The following is a 22,371-nucleotide window of genomic DNA, read 5'->3' as shown; positions in this document are numbered from 1 at the left end:
CATTTTAATTATTTATTATTATATTTTATATATTATATATTATATATTATTTATATTTATTTTATCGTTCCATTTAATTTTTGAAATTTGCTGTCAACCAATCACAAATTCCAGTAGACTCCGGCATATGCAAATGTGACGCTGAAGCCAGCTAGTGAAATGTCCATTCAGCTATGAACTCATCATAGGCAAGTCTCAATGAACCGCCTTCAGGACCGGATTAACACCAAATTAGGCCTGATGATGCAGCGAAAAAAGGGCCTTTTTTTCTCTGCGTTGGTGCAGCAAACTGTATCAGCTAATTTTGATCGATTAATAATCAGTTAAACGGTTTAAAAAGTCATTTATTTATTTTCAGTAAATTATCAAAATATTTAAAAAGGTTTGCTGCATGGTTTATATATATATATATATATATATATATATATATATATATATATATATATATATATAGAGAGAGAGAGAGAGAGAGAGAGAGAGAGAGAGAGAGAGAGAGAGAGAGAACTTGTATATTATTTCATTCAGAAATAGACAATGCAGATACACAATGTTTACAAACATTAGTCTATAATAAACACTAGGCTATTTTGTATAATCATTTGTCATTCAAATACATCGCAAATACAGAAACTTTGATTTTGTGTCGAATGAGAGACCCGCTGGTATCAGTTTTGTTTTAGCCTAAATTAATTAGTTTTAGTTTGTCGTTAATATTGTTATAGCTTCTTATATTTTTAATTCTTTTTCTTTTATAAATAGTGTTAATTGAAATTATTTTGTTGTGGAGTGAGGGGAACTAAAATAGCCTAGCGCTTCTCAAATTTCCTGGAAGCTGAACAGTTTTCATTTGCTATATTAACCTCAAAATAATTCTTAGAATGAAATTTGGAGTCCAACTTTCGGACGCATATACATCGTTACTTATTATACATTTATTATTATTCTATATGCTTTATATTAAATAACGTTTTAGATACGTCGGGAACATGGAAATATTTAGATTTGTGCCGAATGAGAGAGGTAGGCATCAGCTTCACCTTAGATACATTTTTTTTTGGGATTGACGTTTTTATAGCCTAAACTAATAACTGATTTTATAATGTTTTTAAACATTTTGCTTCAGACTACAGGCATTTTAGACTTTATTATTTCGGAAGTAATAGGGCTACTAATGCAATTTGAGCTGCAACTTTTTTTTTTTTTTTTTTTTTACTTTCAAAACGCAACTTAAAAACGTTAAAATATCGATTCTGCTCTGAGTGAACAGATTGAATTTTTTTTTTCGTTTTCAAGCCCTGATTAACAGTGAGTCATAAACAGGACTATCTGAATTATTATATTTTTTACTTAATGTTTACAACAGCAGGTAAACAACCACTATGCATATCTCACAACATTAGGGTAAATGAAAAAAAATAAAAAAATAAAAATAATCAGAAAAGGCACAAAAATTAACATGACACCTTAAACAGCAGCAGGAGTAAGGCAGCCTAGCCTAATTCATTTGTTAATATTGTTTGCCAGAAACACCTTGATCTGGAGTGCACAGATGTGCCTGGCTACTAGCTTTCATTCGCGTGATTTGTTCATGGGCCTATGCTACAATATGTCTAAAGTGCCCTCCACTGGATAAGATGGCAAAGAATAAAATAAAAAACAAACGGTCTAATCATAGACTGTAAAAAATGCGCTACAAATGACATTTTAAAAAACTGATATTTTATTTATAGTTTGATTACGGATATTTCACATCATGTTCGAATGCATATTTGAATATCGAATAAAAAGTGACAGCCCTAATGTAAATACCTGTTGACACCAGAAGTAAAACAAAGCTAAAAAGCATTCACATGATTGAGAAAAAGAGATTTTAATTAAGATGATTGAGGAAGAGAGAGTTTAATTCACCTGCAATTCCTACATTTGTTGTTCATTATAACTTTTGATTTAAAGTCAATTCTAATTTTGATTTGAGGTTTTTTATTTTTATTCTCAATATGTATTTTATGTTCCACACAAGAAATAAACTAATGGCTTTCTATTAGGGATGCACCAAATGTTCGGCAACCAAAATCATTCAGCCGAGAGAGAAAAAAAAAAAAAAAAAAAGAGAGCCAAATAAGCCAAAAGACTGAATAAACTGTGACACGATTAAATAGCCACCAGCGTAGGGTGTGGCGTGCACTCTTTATAATGCAATAAACATGTCAGCAGTGTGGAACCATTCAAAACTGTCTGAGAAAAAATCATTACAAGCACCTGGAGCAAGAGACTGTTTAGTACAGCATTGCATGTGAAAAAAAGGCTGTTTCCTTTTCTGTTGAGGAAGTACAGACATTATTCTTGTTGAAAGAAGAGGAGCAGATCCAGTGAGAGCTTTATAGGGAGACGTGGAATGAAAATGTTTTTGCAGCATGTTTTTCAGGGAGTCACGACTTTCAGGGAGCAACTATAATGACACGTAAACAATCCTGCCCACTGTAAAACAATATTAAACTGCAGAGGAAATGCAAACTGAGCGATGCCGTGCCGTACCGAGCCGAGTCATACTACGCAGTGGAAAAGTGCCATTGGTCATGCCAGTCAACTCATTACTCAGAATAGCCCTGCAAAGGACACCACAAGGAAAAAGAAACCGTGGGCGACCGAAAGAAAAATAAATTTTTTTGTGCATTTTGTTTGGTTTCGGCTACGACCAAGAATTTCTGTGGATCCCTAATTTCTATATAGCTCAGGTGTTACTTCAAGAGGAGATCGCTTCAAGAATGTTAGTAACCAAACAGTTTTGTTTTCCATTCCCTTGCATTCTTTGGACATCAAAAATGTTCCTCAAGAAAGAAAAGCATGGCTTTCTGTATTTCTTAGTCACTTCTTAGTTCTTACTTTTCTTCCAGTAGTCATCTCTACCTTGAGGTTTTTCAGCAGTTCACCTACATGAGGAGGCACACAGACTGAAAAACACATGCCACTTTTGTGTTTCCGCTGTGGTGGATCAGGTTAATGGAGTCCCTGCTGTGTACCCATGACTCGCTGACCTTCCCCTAACAACAGGGGCTCATTACCTTCATCTGTACAGGAAGTTTATTTCCATGTTTGAGTGTTTGCATATGGGGACGGAAGAAGACCATACACCCAGTTCACCATTATTTATAAATCTATGTGGCATAATTATTGCAACACATCTGGCACCAAACTAAATACCAAAAAAAAGCTATTACATCTGCTAATAAAGTTTGGCATTGTCCATCAAGTCCTACCAAGACTCACATCATTGGTTGACCCAGAAGTTGACATGTTGGATTGCTACAGGTCAGAATAAGAATGGTGTATCATTTTCAATATAATGATAAATATGAAGTGAAGTGAAGTGAGATACAGCCAAGTATAGTGACCCATACTCGGAATTTGTGTGCTGCATTTAACCCATTCAAAATGCACACACACAACAGTGAATACACACCCGGAGCAGTGGGCAGCCATTTATGCGCCCGAGGAGCAGTTGAGGGTTCGGTGACTTGCACAAGGGCACCTCAGTCATGGTATTGAAGGTGGAGAGAGCGCTGTACATTCACTCCCCCCATCTACAATTCCTGCTGGCCTGAGACTCAAACTCACAACCTTTGGATTTCGTTCGCGAGTTCCTAACCATTGCCCTTTGTTTTAGTTCAGATCCTTGTTTCATGATGGTGTTAACTGCACAAACCACATGGAATCTGATCTTTTTGGTTCTGATGGGGCCTCTTCTTTATGTAAAAGTGAGTGATGTGTGCAATTATGGAGACCCATACTCGGAATTTGTGCACACACACACCTGGAGCACTGGGCAGCCATATTGCTGCGGTGCCCGGGGAGCAGTTGGTGGTTCGGTGCCTTGCTCAATGGTCTCACTTCAGTCGTGGTATTGAGGGTGAAAGAAAGCGCTGGTTATTCGCTAACCCTTCGTTGTTAGGGGTTTGCTGTAGAGTTGCACAGATTGCACTTTTCTTGTCCGATTCCGATTTGAGATTTTTTGTAAGTGTGATCTGCCGATACCAAATTTTTCAGATTCCAATTTTTCTTTCTAAGAACTATAATTTACAGCATATACAAACAAAAATGTATAATAATAGAGCAGTTAGTGGGTAATAAATGTTGCCAGCATATGTATAGGCAAAATGCTACTTGAGCATTAATGACAAGTGGTTCCCTCGTGGTTTATTTTAAGTTAGTGCTGGGCATTGAGATCAAAAATCTGTATCAAGTTATTTTTTAGGATTCTGGCAGCTTCATGGTTTATCACGGTTCTTCCCTGACTATGCCTTTATATGAATCAGACTGCATGAAACAGTTGCAGAACCACTGAATTTTAATCACGATCCAAACAAACATGCTGCATATAGTATAAGCAGTTTTTTTATGTAAATAAGATTGTATAATTTTAAAATTTAAAGCAAAATTGTCTTGACCTTAGCTTTATGAAATTATGCTACATAAAACATATCTGCCTGAAACAGAAACAGAAGATGGACTGAATGCGAATGCAAATTCACTCTCTGACTGCAACTTGAAGTTTTATGACGGCACTTATGGAATATCAGCAAAACAACATTTCCTTGATTACTGATGTAAAGAAGCAGTGCTGTGCATTTAATTACTACATTAATATGCATTATTTACATTATATGTGTTACAAGATGAAAAGAAAATGGCATCTAAACTTTTCTGAAGACAGTTCCCCTCAGAGATAGATTCTTTAAACCCCCACCCCAATTTAGTATTTAGGAATTTCTTCCAATATTTAATGCATTGTGAACAGTGAAATTGCTCTGTTTTGCAATTCAACTGCAGTCTGAACAGTCAAAACAGAATAAATGTGTTTTTTTTGTGTCACTCTGGATCAGGAGTGTGAAACTCAGTTCCTGGAGGGCCAGGGCCCTGCAGAGTTTAGATTCAGCCCAAATAAAAAAAAAGAAATCCATAAATATTTAACAACTTTGCTCTCTTCTTCTCAACTTCATCCTCCTTATCGCCTGCTCAAGAATTTTCTGGCTTCCGCTGGAAGTCAGCTCATAAATTAACATGTAAATGCTTACTTCAGTGGCCTCCATGTTTACTTCAGTCTGACAGTACACCTCATGCTTAGGGATGCACCGATCATGATTTTTCATGGCCGATTCCGATACCGATTTTTTTATAAGCAAACTGGCCGTTTCCGATACCGATTTCCGATTTTTTTTTTTTTTCAACAAACAAGAAAGAAGGAAAGTGTGCATAAACAAGATATTTGGTATTTAATAGGCCAAACTTGCTTTTGGCTATTGAAAACAATAACTGTAATCATCTTAATTTAACAGCAGTAACTGCACAGTAAGTAGCCTACAGTACATTCAATACAAACATAGATGGGACAGACATCAGCATTTAGCTTTTGTTTTTGAATTGGGTTGAAACTAGAGAGAACTGGCCTTAAATAAAAGATTAACTGTAACCATGTGAAATTAAAGGCAATAACTGCATAGTTCTACAATCCAAACAACACAATCAACACACATTCAATGAGATGTTTCTTAATCAGCATTCAGTATTTTAGTTTTTACATTTGGTTTTAAATAAAAAAATGTCTTTACCAGTGAGACTAAATAAAAGTATGCTATATAAATACATTTTCCAAAATGTTAAAATCAAATAATGTTGGTGCGAATAAAACAAAAATGCAAAGTGTTTCATACATTCCAAAAAATTTTTTTTTTACTTGAGCCAATGAAAAATAAATAACTTATTGTCTCAAGTAAAAAAATATAGATGTGAATCATTACCCTAAAATGTTTTAATTGGATGAATGAAACACTTTTTTTTTCAGTGTGCTACAGCAGGTGATTTTTAAATCAAATTAAGTCTATGTAATTTTAAGGTAAAATAAAAATAATCATCCTAATGCAGAACTGACGTTTATTTCTTGCTTTTCAAACGTGTATGCAAGTTCTAATAAATAAAAAAAAAAAAAAACATTTCAGTTTTGTCACAGTTTAGTCCATTTCGTTTCTCATCCAACACGTGAGAAGTTGAGCTGAACATCTTTTCACGGTCTACTCGTGTTTGGGGCGCGAACCGGTACAGTATACGCTCGCGCAGCTTCAGTGCGCGCAGGAAAGGCTCTTATTTGTGCGCCAGTACACCAACGGCTGTTCGCTTCCTGCTATCTGTGCCTCAGACATGAAACTCTGTATTTCCAGTACTGATCGGCTGCCTGTGTCCTGCGCACAGATTTCAAAATTCTCTTCCACACAAATGACATAGCGAACGATTACAATGTAGTCTGTGCACGCGAGCGCACTTCTGGAAAAATCGGCCCGGAAAAAGACCAAAAACCGTCCGACTTTTTGGCAACTCGCTCTGTTCATGGGCATCTAAAATAAATCAATATTGCACACACACAAATACTCATTAAAATATAATTATTTATGAAGTTTAATACATCTACTAAACATTACTCATTTATCTGAAATGTAAATAAGAGACAAAAATTTGTATATATACAGTGATACTGTCTTTCAGTTTAATGATGACACTAGTGTGAAATTTAGTTTTTCACTGAACGATATTAATCACAATTATTGAGAATTTTTAAAAATAAGTTTTCTTTTGGCATTTCACTGGGCTGTCCATTGTCAGCAAAGTCACGATACGATATGTATCCTGATATAAATGTCATGATACAATACATATCACAATACGGGGCTTCACTAAATTTCAGCTCAGCAGAATTTAGTATAACAGCTGTTTATCAAACAATGCATACTATAGGCAGAGCAGGCAGTTAAAGGGATGGTTCACCCAAAAATGAAAATTCCGTTTTTATTTAAACCGTATTAATAGCTGCAGAAATGTAGTTCAAGGAAATGTGCAGTCCTATATTGCCTACCTTACAATGAAACAAAATATCAAACAATATTGCCTTTTTTATTTTCATTTTAACATATTAATAGATTAATTGAATAAAGAACATATTACCTGTTTAATTTAGCCAAAACAAATTATATTTTATGTTTAACCACTAAAGAGACATGAGAGCCAGTGGCAAATGTAAGATGGGCTAGCCGAGTTGAGACTGCTCTCATCTGTGTAAGCACTGAGCTCCTTCTGATCGTGTGGAGATGATCATCTCCGAAATAATTTAAATGGCTACATTCTCGCCTGAAATACTTAGAAAATTACATTTAATGAAATGATAACAGTAATATTTGGAAAATTATCTGAATAAATGATGGTTGAAATCACAATGCTGCTTGAACTCAACCAATCAGCATGTTTAACGCCCAAGTCCCACCCTGAAAGTTCCAAAACTTGGAAAAAATACTACCTTGCCAGCGGGGACTTTCTGAGGGTTAATTTTTTTTACCTGGAACTTTATTTAGATCCTGGTTCCTCCGGTAAAAACACACAAAGTACCAGCCCAAAGTCCCCTAGTTCCTGGGTAAATTTCCAGTCGTGGAAACCGGCATTAGTTAATTCAGGCATAGGAGGAAGCAAAAAAGAGCTCATTTTGACAGCTCTCCATGTGAGCACCGAACGAGTTTTCCTTGTGGCGGTGTAAAGAAAATCCGCCCCTTCCGTGCCCATATCGGGATGTTAAACAATTAAGTGGAAATTATAAAAATGAAGAATGGCTGGAAGAAAAGGGGGGAAATGGTAAACCCGAACTCTAAGTGGCAGGTGAGCAAACCACACAATGGATACGATTCTTACCTTAGGAGTTGATCGGCGGGAGTGAGATGCACGCTGTATTTGGTCAGGGTGAGTGCTGAACTATAGATTCACCAGGCTGCAGAAAGTGTTAGGAACTGCTGAAGGAATTCACAAGATCGTCATTCCATCGGGTTTTGCTAATCCGGAGAAAACACTGCCTCCTAAGGAACTTTTCCCTGCTAGACATGGTCAGCGATATTTTACACTCACTCACACACTAATGCATCTAATTGAACACACTTCACCCACATATTCGCGAGTCGCTCTAAGTGACCGATTTATATTACTGACCTTCATTTTAATTTCCCTTTCAGTATAACTATGACTTTGGTTGGTCAAGAGGGAAAAAATATACTAATCCTGTTTTTTTATTTATTTTTCTGGATCGCTGATGAGTGTTTTCTTTAGAAGAGAATGCCTCGGATCTGCTGATCTTGTTTTCTTCGATATCTACTCAGTTCATTTAGTTATGCTTGTATGAAAACCTTGTTTACAATTGTTGTTTTTCTATCTATCTATTTATTATTTTATTTTATTTTTATTTTTTCTTCCCCCCTGTGTTTTTATGGGGTTGTGCTTTGTTTCCGTAATTGTGTATAAAGAGGGGAAAAAATAATGAATTCTTTCAAACTGCAAGTTGTTGTTTGTCTTCTATCATCTAACGTACAAGCAATCCATCTAGTTTTTGTGTAACTGTGGTTTTAAAAATCTCCCTGGGTTATCACGGTATTTTGAAATTTATTTGGTGACAGGCCAAAATCCTGTCTGGCACCCGAACTATGAAATAGATACTGTTTCCAAAAGGTCACTAGGGTATGCCACCGTTACATCCTATGCCTTCTGTTTGAATGCTTTAAACTGTTTTGAATGTTTAAATTGGCAAAGCTTAAAACACGTGCAATTGTAAGCTTTGGCGCAGGCCATCTTTTTACGCTGGCCTCAGACAGTCGGCTCCCTTCCCTCTCTCCACGCCGCTTTACTAAATATATGCACCTCGCCTATTTTTGAAGGTAAGAGTTTGCAGTCAAATATGCTCTAGAACAGTGTTTCCCAAACTTTTCCATTCCACGACCCACCTAGACAAGTGAAATCAATTTCACGACCCACCAAAAAAAAAAAAAAAAAAAACAGTTGACATTAAGCCTAATCTTATTTAAAGTTTTGATGAACGAAATTAAGAGTTTAAGAAAAATAACCATTTTATTTTAGAGTACACCTGAAATTTTTCACTACTAATATTTAAGTTTGAATTTTTGTTTACAGACGTTAAGATATGTAGTGTCCATAAAAACGTGAAACAGGCTCACTCCGGTGAACTGTAATCTGCGCTGCTTTGTTTTTTTTGCAGAAAATGCATTCATGATCCTTCCATGTGTGTTGACGAGAACCGAGCACAATCCAACACTTTTTTAGAAAAGCATAAGCAAAGCAGAACTATCTAAAACAGTTTGGAGATTAAAATTATTGTGAAATAGGTAAAAAATTATAATTAACAGATGTGTCTTGTTTTAAATAAAAAAAAAAAAAAAAAAAACTGGATGACATTTAGTTCAGGCAGAAATTTATTTTTGCAATGGTTAAATGTTCAGCAATATCTTCAAAAGAAATATTGCGAACTTTTGTACATTTTGTTATGTGAAAATGTTTCAATCTTGTAGTGTTACAATTAATCCTGCATTTGTGCCCTGCTCACCCTGTACAAGTGAAATGTTTTTTACAAACTGTTTCCCGAACGAAATAAATGCAGAGTTCAAACAGACGATAGAAATGAATGAACATGGCCTACCTGAAACCGTTTTCGTAACATTTGAATTTTCTGGTGTATGCAATGGAATCCAGAATATGGTGTATTGAAGTGAGCAAGTTTTTTCTTTTAATAATGCGGACCGATTTAATATTTTAATGACATTGCTCTAAGACCTTCACTGTTATCACAGCTCGTGCGCACCCGTGCTTCAAAACGCAACGAACGCGGACTTAATTGCAATTCGAAAATCACACTAAGGATATTGTAGTTCGTTATCAATGTTGGTGGGCTATATCGTTGTGACGAGTGGGTTCCTAGTTCCCGCCTCCTCCTTCCTGTGATTGTGAAGTTTTTAATATGTTACACCCGTGCCGAAGCCCAGGAGGGAGGAGGGATGCGCTGCCGAAGATCCCTGCCAAAGATGTGCCGCCGAGGATGCTGGAGGCGGTGGGCTGGAGTGAGTTGCCGGGGACGGACGAACTCACTCCAGCCCACCGCCTCGATGAGTCCTTCGGGAAGTGTCGCTCATGTGTCGCTCATTTTCAATTACTCTACTGGCCTCGCTCCGTTTCGACGGCTCTCGGCCCTGCCTCACTCATCACATTCGTGGAGCCCTAGACTGAGCTGTGTGAGTGTGTGTCATTGAAACGCAAATTTAGCTGCAGCCAAGTGACTTTGTGCGACCCACCTTGTTCCATTCTGTGGCCCACAAGTGGGTTGCGATCCACAGTTTGAAAACCCCTGCTCTAGAACCCCTCTCGCAATACTTTGTTGTCATACACCGATCAGTCTTGGGTTTGTGGCATTGTTGTGCATGCTAGGAAATGTATATCCACCAAACGACATTGCGTCGCTATATCATTGATATCTTGATATAACACTTTTTTTTTTATAATGTAAAAATGTATTCTGGTATTATTGTGGACTACACTCACCTTAAGGTTTATTAGGAACACCTGTTCAATTTCTCATTAATGCAACTATCTAATCAACCAACCACATGGCCGTTGCTTCAATGCATTTAGGGGTGTGGTCCTGGTCAAGACAATCTCCTGAACTCCAAACTGAATGTCAGAATGGGAAAGAAAGGTGATTTAAGCAATTTTGAGTGTGGCATGGTTGTTGGTGCCAGACGGGCCGGTCTAAGTATTTCACAATCTGCTCAGTTTCTGGGATTTTCAAGCACAACCATTACTAGGGTTTACAAAGAATGGTTACAATGAACAAAGAATGAAAAAACATCCATTATGCGGCAGTCCTGTGGGAGAAAATGCCTTGTTGATGCTAGAGGTCAGAGGGGAATGGGACGACTGATTCAAGCTGATAGAAGAGCAACTTTGACTGGAATAACCACTCGTTACAACCGAGGTATGCAGCAAAGAATTTGTGAAGCCACAACATGCACAGCCTTGAGGCAGATGGGCTACAACAGCAGAAGACTGCACCGGGTACCACTTATCTCCACTACAAATAGGAAAAAAAGGCCACAATTTGCACAAGCTCACCAAAATTGGACAGTTGAAGACTGGAAAAATGTTGCCTGGTCTGATGAGTCTCGATTTCTGTTGAGACATTCAGATGGTAGAGTCAGAATTTGGCATAAACAGAATGAGAACATGGATCCATCATGCCTTGTTACCACTGTGCAGGCTGGTGGTGGTGGTGTAATGGTGTGGAGGATGTTTTCTTGGCACACTTTAGGCCCCTTATGACCACCATGTACTGGATGTGCATCCCACAAATCTACATCAACTGCAAGATGCTATCCTATCAATATGGACCAACATTTCTAAAGAATGCTTTCAGCACCTTGTTGAATCAATGCCACGTAGAATTATGGCAGTTCTGAAGGCGAAAGGGGGTCAAACACAGTATTAGTTTGGTGTCCCTAATAATCCTTTAGATGAGTGTATGATATGACACATCCCTACTATGTGCCATCTAATTAGTTGTGGTAATTTATTACACAGCAACAAGAAACATAATGTACGACATGAATGTTTTTAAGAGATGCTTACTTACTAAATCATTTTTTTTTTTTTTTGGCTCACCCTCAAGTCATTTTAGACGTGCATGACAGCAACTGTAAATTTAAAAGAAATTACAGAAAGCAACATAAAACTAGCCCAGTGCAACTTGTATGCTATATTTCAGATCTTTAAAGCCATGTAGTAGCTTTGTCTCAGGAACAGAACTAAATTTAAGTCCATATTTGATGAGAATCTTGACTACACAACTGCTCGTGAGAGTCCAGGGAAATGGTACACTGAAAGAAAAAATTATACATTTTAAATGCATCTATTAGGTGCAACTTGAGACAAAAATTAGCAGCTCCGACGAACCCCTTCTCCATGACCAAATTGAACGGATTATTAAAAATGGTCCTTGTATTGAAGTGTTCTTAAAGGTACAGGTTTTAGGACCTGCCACGAGAGGGCGCACTATCAAAACAATAACAATAACGTGGTTTGATGACGCTAAGAAGGAGCGTGGAATGATGGGATTTGTTGTCTTCTACCCAACCGCTGACGGCCATCAAATCAGATGGAAACATAAACGCGAGATCAACGATTTGCGCGAGTAGATTACATACAAAGTCAATGCAAAGACGCGATCAGACTATGGATCAGACGCGTCCTTGCGCGGGTCTAGAGACGCGGTCCCCCGCTTTTGGCATGTATGCCCCATAATACTAATCTTGTTGATCGTTATAATAGCATTCATTTTCTGTAAAGATACGAACTAAAACAACTCACCTGTCGAGTAAAACTCAAGCGAGATCGGCATCTTTTTCTAGGTGAAGTTTGTCACGAAGCTACTTCCGCTGTTGTCCATGACACTGTTGTCATTTGGTTTCTATATCAGAAAAGGCGGTAATAAAGGGTAACTAACGTCATTAGATTCATATCCATGCTACATACTCCAATACAATAGGTGTCGGTATGCACCAGATAAGATATGGTTGCAATCTGCCATAAAACGAAGAAGAAGAAGAAGAAGAACTTACATCATTGACAGGCGACTGCACTAGCCCGTGTCACTTTTTGGAATGGGAATTTGGAATTGGGAATACAAGTAGTTGAAAACTTATGATATCGTGGCCTAACGGTTAGCGACTCGGACTCGCAAACGAAAGGTTGTGAGTTCGAGTCTCGGGCCGGCAGGAATTGTAGGTGGGGGGAGTGCATGTACAGTTCTCTCTCCAACTTCAATACCACGAATTAGGTGCCCTTGAGCAAGGCATCGAACCCCCAACTACTCCCCGGGCGCCGCAGCATAAATGGCTGCCCACTGCTCCGGGTGTGTGTTCACGGTGTGTGTGTGTGTGTGTGTGTGTGTGTGTGTGTGTTCACTGCTCTGTGTGTGTGCACTTCGGATAGGTTAAATGCAGAGCACGAATTCTGAGTATGGGTCACCATACTTGGCTGAATGTTCACTTTCACTTTCTAGTGGTTTTTGGATATTTTACTGCAAATATCTTACAAATTGTATCTTTAAACCTCTTTTCATAGTAACTTGGTCAACATTACATTCACACCGGCATTTGTAGGAAGCTCAAACTATTATTATTATTATTAATAATAATAATAACAGTTTTATATTATCATTAACTCTAAGACAGAAATATATTATTGCATTTACATGCAAATAGGAATTGGGTAATTTACTGTAAATGCACTGTAAAAGAAAAAGGAAAAAAAATATTACACTTTACAATAGTAAAATTGCAGCAATAACTTGCATTTTAATTTCCTCACAAGCTTTTAACTCTGGAGTTTTTATTTTGGAGAAAAATGCAGGGAAACTTTGTTTCATGTTTACAAAAACTTTTCATTACGAATCTAATGAAATGCTAATGAAGTTCTTTAAATGCTTTAAATAAACTATTTCTGTTTTTAGAATGAATGTTATGAATAATTGCTTTCTTTATCTCAGCACATTTCAGCGTCATTTAAATTGATAAGAGTTATCTTTTTTCCCCTATTTGTTGCTCTAGATGAAAACAGTGAGTGTGGCTCTAGTTTTATGTCTCAATGTTGGAGTGGACCCTCCTGATGTAGTCAAGACATCACCTTGTGCAAGACTAGAGTGTTGGATAGGTGAGTTCTTCCATTTATCCACAAATCCATCCAGAAATTGTGTAACTTCCTTCATTTACATGTTCAGAGATTATATGAACTTAAAATGTAAAACATTCTTTATTCCATAAATATCTGTTGCAGTCATGTGGTATGGTAAAGTGGATTAACGGTTGTTTCATGTACCGTACATGATATTGTGTAATAAAGAAGGACATACTGAACAAATCTGAAGCAAGCAATGTGTTGGAAGTATGGTGATGAATACATTTTTACATTATAGTCTGCACTGATTTTTGTTTAAGTCAGTTTGATTAAATACACATTGGCTTTCTTTTATGATTTATAATAAACCAATTAAATGAATCCTTGCCTTAGAGGAAACATGATCAACATCTCTTATGTATTTCAGTAGTTTGATGTTTATGCAGTGCAGGTATATGTTTAAAAATTCATACAGAATTGATGTTTTGTTTGTTTATATCAGGCTTTAATCTAAGGATGGCTTTTGTACTTCTGGAAGTCTCTTTTGATTAAATTTACATAATCTGGCATTGTCTATAAAATAATATTGTGTTAATGTATAGTATACTCTATAATAATATGTAATAACATAATAGTGTGATAAAGTGTATTATATCTATCTTTCTTTATTTTCTAGACCCTCTGTCCATGAGTCCACAGAAAGCCCTGGAGACGATAGGGTCCAATCTACAGAAACAGTATGAGAACTGGCAGCCAAGGGTAAGAGCTGTCCTCCCTGCTGTAGCCTTGTGTAACACAAACACGTTCTCACTAGAGGTAAAATTAAATAAAAGTTATGTAAAAAATGTATGTAAAAAAAATAAAAAAAAAAAATAACACAAAACAGTGATTGTATTGTCACTGGTGCATCAGATTCATAGAAAAATATAAAGCCTAAAATAATTAGGACCTATGGTGGTGTCCTTGATTTAGGTGTGTAACTAAAGAAATTGTAATTATTTAGCCATTTAATTAATGGTGTCATCATTTTGCACAGTTTGGGGTGAAACTGTCCATGTCAAGTGGAAACTGGTTTATTTTGCTGGAACACAGGCAAAATAAACCACACCCAAACAACAATACAACTGAAAGGTTGCACTTCTTAAAATTACATGCTAATACAAAGTCCAGCATCTTTTGCCGCCATGTTGTGAAAAGGTTGTGTTTTGTTGCGGAAGCGAAAATACATTGTTTGGCCTTCAAAACAGGACACTGCTAGAAATCAGTGGTTAAGTTGTATATACAAGCCCTGATCCATAACAGTTTAACCCAAATATTCAGATGTGTGGAGTGCATTTTATGGAGGACTAGTTTCCTGATCCTGGGATAGTAGACTGCAATGCCGGCTATCATGACTCATAGGCTATAAGTACGTTTTCAAATTCAAAGGATTTGCCACTGATGACTCAAACGTGAAGTTTTGAGCAGTGTAGAGAGTAGTGCTTGTTGTCATTTCTCCGATCACAAATGATGACATGGTTTTATGTTTACACGGCATGGCATTGTGGAACGAGATGGAACTGTGTTCCCATTGGTCCCTACACAGTGTTCACTGCTCTCTACTCCCTGAGCAGGAGAAATCTGTTGAAGTTTACTTGTCTTCACAAACTGACAAATGTGACGACATATACATCTGTAAATAAATACAATTTAAATTCACGTCTCGCACACTTCAGTGGCCTTTTTATAGGTACATTTACGTTTGCTTTGAACTGAAATCATTGCAATGATACATATCCTGTGATGTCCACCCTCGCAGGGAATTTACGTTCGAATAGAACAAATGTTTGAAGCCATAAGAGAAACATACAGAGTCAGTGGGGTGTGAAGACTGGAATTGAGAACTGCTGACTTCAACCCTAAACCTACCCTCAAAGTAGGATAAATAAAGTGTTGGTAGCATAATCTGATTTGTAGCATTATTTGTTAGAACACCGGGAAACGGCATTGCATTATGTTAAGGGGTGTAACATTTTAGTCACACGTTTGAGGTATTCAACCAATCACAATGCACTGAAAAGCTGGCCAATCAGAGCACACCTTGCTTTTCAGACTGATGTGGTTAGTAAAAATCTACGCATTTCAGAAAGTCGGGGCATAGAGGAGAAGCAATAATGTACAGTATGTGAAAAATTGTGTTTTTTTTAAACCTTAAACCATGTAAACACATTTCAGTACACCAAATACACAAAATAATGTTATTTTTAGCAGTATCATATGACCCCTTTAAAACCACTGATCAGTGAAATTTGAATGATCGATATTTGCATTAACTTTTTCCACTGTGTGGTACGATTCAGCTCAGTATGGCTCAGTACAGTACGTCACAGCTCAACTCGTGTCGGTTTGCGTTACCACTGCAGTTTAGTACCGATTTAGAGTGGGCTGGATTTTTCACGTTATTTTTGTTGTGCTGCCTCCACTGCCTCGACTTGTGAAAAACTTTTGCATAAGTTTGTGCTATCAACGAGAGGAACGTCTGTACTTCCTCAACAGACAACGAAACCAACCAATCAGTGATCAGCAGAGTTTACACATCATGTTTTGTTAACTGTACAGTTCACTTGGAACCGCAAACGAGGTGGTATTAAAAAAAGTACAAGGTACTAAACACAGTGCACCATGCAGTGGCAATGCGACATTAGATGTTAAATGGGCATCCAGACTGAAGTCTTGAGCCCCTTTCACACTGCATGTTGGTCCTGAATAATTGCCGGATTGTCCGATTGATTCGAATCGATCCGGGATTGGGGACCTAGTAACATTGGCGGATTTAGTCACGGAACGGGCTCTATGTGAACAAAAGCCAGAACCAATGCTGTGATGTAGTGATGATGCATGTTATCGTGCGACTCTTTTACCGGGTGTTCGGAAGGTAGATTAACGCAGAAGGCAGACAGAAAAAAATATGTGCAAACTGTAATGAAGCAGAGATCAGTTAGTTCCTCACTATCCGCGCTGAAGCTGAGATTGTTCGCCAGCTTAAGGAAAAGTTAATGTGCCTAGCGTCTTTGACTCGTACATTACATGTCACATCCTGATTTCACCTGTCATTACAGGACCTTTACGGGTTGTGTATGAACGCACGTACATATTCCGGTTAATCACTGGCTGTGTGAAAGGGGCAAAATCTAGCGACACGGAAGCAATTGCCGAATTGTTGACAGGCTTAATCACTTTATTACAATTATGCAAAACTAAATTACAATGTTTACTTTCATGAGCCATCGCGTATTTACAGGCTTGCAGTAAGAAGTATTAAAGCTTACAAGCTTCCGTACGTCGTCTGCCCACAGCATCTTCTGGGATTTCTAATGGTTCGATTTTCTAAAGTCTGTATTTGATGCATCCTCGATATCAAGAACACAACTTGGCACTTTCATGCGTCCTTTATATTTGCGTTGTTGAGTATTGAAATTGAACTTCGACAGTTAATAATGACGTAAAGCGAGAACACAAGGACCCAAGATCGCTTAAGAACGCATTTTGAGAAATTGCCAATCTTGAACATTTAGTCCGTTTTACTTTTTAGGGTTGTGTCTTGTGACATCACATCATGTTTGTTTGTTTAGAAGTTCTTGGTCTGTGGGGTGTTCATATATCAGTCGAACCACAGAATCTGTTTGGAAGATTATTTTGTGCCCAACCAGGTTCAAATGGCAGTTGATGGCAGCAGATGACATCAGAGGGAAGTCGTGGCCTAATAGTCAGAGAGTCACTTATTTGCATGGTGGGGAATAAAACTGTCTCAAAACACAATTAAGCCTTCTAAGCCTTCTAAAGAAACTCTATTAAAAACAGAAATAGCTTGAACTGTTACACATACAGTTAACCCATGCATGTGCTGAAGTTGAGTAGATCTCACAAAAGCTAAAGAGAATAAATATTGTATCATTTTAGAAAGGCTAAGGCTATATGAAGATTTCTAATACATTAAAAGTTGCTAGAGACATAGTTCTAAGCCTTATTTCTTAGCTTAAAGTGTGTTGTACCATGAAACATTTGAGGGTGTTGAAGAAAAAGCACAATATCATAAAATGATTCATTCACGGATTTGTGTTGCACAACATCCGTCTGCACACACGGACAAGAATGACATCATATACCTCTGTAAATCAATACAATTTAAATTCACGTCTCACAAACTTCAGTGCACTTTGAATGGAACATGTACATTCGCTTCAAAATGGAATCATGGCGGAATATCCTGCGATGTCCACTTTGCAGGGCACTTGTTTCAAATAGAGCAAATGTCTGAAGCAATAAGATAAATGTACAAAATGTGCAGAGCATTGGGGCGTGAGGACTGGAATTGAGAACTGCTGCGCTAAACTACCACCAGGTGGCGCAAAGGAACAGATTGCGGACTGAATGTAATTGTAAAATGAGATAAAAGGAGGAAGTAAAACAACAATAACATTGATATAACAATGTAACATCTTTAAAAAACATTTATACATTTACAGTGAGTTAATTTCAAAACGTAAGAGGATATTGTTAACAAAAGTTAATTTTAGGCTATTTAACATGCACTGACATTTTAACCTTTTTAAGATATGAACAAGTAGGGCTGGGCGATAAATTGATTTTATCGAATTAATTCAAATGTGTAATTTACATCGGCTTGTTTGAAAGAAAATCGGTTTTCTTTATAACATCCACCGACGCTCCACTCAGGGCTCCCGTAGTTCCTAGTGGGTTCAACCCTCCCTCGCGGGTCTGCCACAGTTTTTTTAAATGTCTGAGCGTCACGGTTTTCACTCGCTCCAAGAGCCTCCATCACGAGTACAATTCATGTCGACAGCCCATAATATAACTGCATATTCAGTAAGAATTCAAGTTAAACCTATTTAGCTATGGCTTGATCAGAAGGTTTTAATGACTGCAATAGTCAAACAGGATGTTTAAGCTAGTTCTCAAGGAGTTTGTCTTTCTTTTACTGATTATTTACGGGTGAAAGCATGATTTAAATGATACAGCACATTCACAAGCACTTTCACAATAATCCATTCAAACAAATGTAATCTTACAGAGCTACTACATTATCAGTATCTGATTTTGAAATCTGTAAGAAATTCATTGATCTTTTTAGATAAAATAACTGACAAAAATATACTGTTATTTTCATCACAAACAAAATTTGCACAGCAGAAAGCAGGAATTATAGATTTAATGCTGACAATGTTATTAGTTTGGCATGTGGTAGGGAAAAAAAGTTTACACACAATAGCCTAAGCCACTTTGAAACTCTACTGTTATTTTATTATTGTTATTTTTTATATAGGCTACGTTATGAACATAACATTTCAAACATACTGAATTGCTTTGGCTACGAAGTGAAGGCGGAGCAACTGGTATCAGTGAGTGCGGGGTGATTAATAAATGCTTTGAGCGCGGAGGGGAAATTGTTGCTGCTCCACTCACATACTCTGCTGCCAAGTGAGAGATGTTTCACCCTGTGAAATGAAGACTACCGCGGCAGCACAAGCACATCATATCCACCAAAAAGCAATCTGCAGCAATTCTCGTTGCTCGGCTCGCCAAGCTTAACTTTTGTAGATTGCATGGCAGTAAATAATATGATGATATGAGCATGCAGTCAATACAGATTTTTAATAACAACATTAAAAACAACAAGGGCTGTAACATAACTCATTAAAAAAACAAGCATCAGGTCTACACGGACATGAGTGGCGCGATCCAACAAAAGACAGAAACCAATGATGATGTCTACACTGGACACGATCCCCATCAGTAAACTGATGCCTCATTTTATGACCAAATGTACTGACACTGAGTTCAGATGATTTCACACTGTAGTGTGAAACACTTTTAGCGAAGCGGGGCGTGCACAAAAACTCTTGTGTCTGGTGTAGACACTTAGACAGTGTCTGCACTATTTACAAATAAGTTATATATATATAACCTAAACCAGCGGCATAATGAGATGGAAATCTTTCACACCACAGTCCGAACTAAATGAAATATTGCTTGGTAATTGGTCAACAAAGTATTGATGGTAGTGTAAATATTGTCATAATAACAGTTGTCTGTAGTTTTGTTGATTGTAATCTATTAAATACATTTCTATCAAAGTTATGACATTATCAAGACGAATTTGTTCTGACAGAGTTTAACTCTATATTCTTGTCATATTTTATAACCATTATAGAAGCAATGGCAAATAAACTGTAATAATGTGAGAAATGTTCAAGGTGTCTGAATAAAGTTTGGTTTGTATATTTAATTTTTACATTGAAGACTATCCAGTTATGTTTTAAATTTAACTATTCAGTTTCTGTACCTGGGCACCTACAAACTTAAACATTGTGTAAATAGCAAAAATAAATAAAAATGAACGAACATACAAATTAAACAATTTCAAACAGGGCCCACTGGTACAACCTTCAGCGGGGCCCCGCAAACCCCAGTTACGGCCCTGCCTGTGGGTGTTGAATACTGTGACCAAACACCAATAACACTTGTTATTTTGGAAAGTAATGCCATAAAATAATTGTTAATTTACAATGTTATTTTACAATGTTACAATTGTTAAGTGTTCCTGTGTTCTTGATACTCAAGAAAAAGAAGGTGAAGGCTTCAGTTTCTTAATCTTAAGAAATAGTAGAATAACTCTTTAAATAATAAAACGTGTTACTTTCAATGAAATTCAATAATAAAAAAATACTTTTGAAAGGAATATTAATGGTATTTTATCGTATTTCGTGTAGGTCATAAATTAAAATCCTTATAGTCATAAAAAGGTCTTAAAAAGTCTTACATTTGACTGATTAAACCCTGCAGAAACCCTGGTTTGGTGTCAATATGTCAAAGCATTGCAGAGACACAGCCTTAAGTGTCATTTTGGCATCATGCCTCAAATTTGTCACTGTGCTATGCGAAAACAGTTTTGTCTATTGACACAAAATCTATAACTTTTTGTCAGCACAGTCTGAAGATCATCTGACACCATTTTGGTGAAACCGGACAAACGGTTGAGGAGGAGTTTGAAAAAGTAGGTTTTCAACATAAATCAAAATGGCGGACAGGAAGTTCAGCTACAATGGTGCATACAAAGTTTGGTGCAAATATGTCTTAAATAAGCTTTGCAGAGATACAACCCTCAGATGAAGTTTGGGATCTTTCCAGCAAATTATATTAGATTAGATTAGATTCAACTTTGTCATTATGCAGAGTACAAGTACAGAGCTAATGAAATGCAGTCAGCATCTAAACAGAAGTGCAAGAATATAGTGTTTTATATACATAAAAGTGCAGAGTAAGTGAAGCTATGATTTACAGAATGTACAGTGGAGTTGCTATATACAGAATTAAAAGTCCCGTTTTTCGTGCTTTTTTGAAGCTTTGATTGTGTTAACAGTGTGCAATATAACATGTGTTCATGTTTCGAGTTTACTTCAAAAAAGCCAGGAATAAAAACATTCTTACTTTGGCAATTGTGGCTTTATTTGAGAAATTGCTAAAGTGCAATGAACAACGTGCCCAAAATATAAGCTATTGAGAAACACATACTTATGCTCTACAACTTGTGCTTCAACTTGTCTGCCAGTGCAACAACAAGATGCATATTTTTGTAAACACAAACATCATACAACCCTGTCTAATAAAAGTGACACAAACATTCAGGGATGCAAACAGAAAGCAGAGTTATCGAAGCCCTCACCCCGCAGCAAATATCACAATTTTATATTTATATATGAATGTCAAGAGCTAAGAAGTGTATGTATTTATATAGCCTACACTGCACAAATAATATACAGCTAAATTATGCTCATTTTAAATGTATTGTGTAGGCTAGGTATAAAAATATAGGCTTTTAATAATTTTTCAGTGCACAAACCCGTGATAATATGAAACGCTTCAAAACAGTATGCACATCGCGGGTGCAGAATGATGTGCTCAAAGCAACATGGAGTCACAGTGTGCTGCGCTGCTCAAGTGCGCATTTAAAAGTACATGCAACCCCGCCCCAGGTGCAGCCCCGCCTCGATCTGCAGGCTGCAGCCGGGTGCTTCTCCAAAATAGGCAGAAATGACATGCATTGTGAACGTCAGACTTATAATAATTTTCGTTCTGTCTCATCTCGTCAATGAAAACTCGAAAACGTCTCATGTTTTAGTTTTTAGCTAGTCATCGTCGCGTTATCGTCATAAAAAAAGGTGCGTCAACAAAATCATTTTGTTATTGTCATCGTTGACGAAAACAACATTGGATTCCACTGTTATGTATCTGTGTGTAATGTTGTAGTAGCTCAAAGTTTTTTGCTGTTTAAACTTTAAACCATTCCTTTATTACTGTGATTACTGGTGAAAATAGGCAATGTGCTGAAATTTTAGAAGAGAATCAATTCATGGAAAAAATATAACTTGAAATGTGTGGATAAAAGGTTTCTGCCCAATGCGGCCATGAAGTACAGCTTGGAAGCACTGCATCTCCATCAATGAGAAAGTCTAGTTTATGCAAAGCTTTTAAGGTTAATAGTTGTTTTATGAATTGCAACACTTGTTTGTTTTTTACTAAAATTGACTAAAACTTGACTAAAACCTTTTTGCGTTTTCGTCGACTAAAACTTGACTAAAACCTTTTTGTGTTTTCGTTGACTAAAACTTGACTAAAACTATCAAGTTTATAAGTGACTAAAATGTGACTAAAACTAAAAAGCATTTTCGTCCAAAAGACTAAAACTAAAAGGGCTGCCAAAAACAACACTGCTGTATACCGCTGTTTTCACTGTCATAAAAACAGGCTGATGACTTCCTTGTTCTATAAAGCCCC

General features: G+C 37.0%; 1 protein-coding gene across 4 annotated transcripts in view; it reads left to right on the top strand.

Annotated features, from left to right (window-relative positions):
* rptor (regulatory associated protein of MTOR, complex 1) overlaps positions 1–22,371 on the top strand; it is a 238,779-nt gene that overhangs the window by 30,392 nt on the left and 186,016 nt on the right. For all 4 annotated transcript variants that reach the window (XM_026244674.1, XM_026244672.1, XM_026244673.1 and 1 more), the window contains exons 3-4: positions 13,470–13,572; positions 14,213–14,295. In XM_026244674.1, coding sequence (XP_026100459.1) covers positions 13,470–13,572; positions 14,213–14,295 — 186 coding nt within the window. The remainder of the gene's footprint in view (positions 1–13,469; positions 13,573–14,212; positions 14,296–22,371) is intronic.

The sequence above is a fragment of the Carassius auratus genome, unplaced genomic scaffold (genome assembly GCF_003368295.1).
Source record: "Carassius auratus strain Wakin unplaced genomic scaffold, ASM336829v1 scaf_tig00006882, whole genome shotgun sequence".
In the NCBI taxonomy this organism is placed as follows: Eukaryota; Metazoa; Chordata; class Actinopteri; order Cypriniformes; family Cyprinidae; genus Carassius; species Carassius auratus.
Note: the sequence above shows the minus strand (reverse complement) of the source record. Positions and strands in the feature narration are given on the sequence as shown.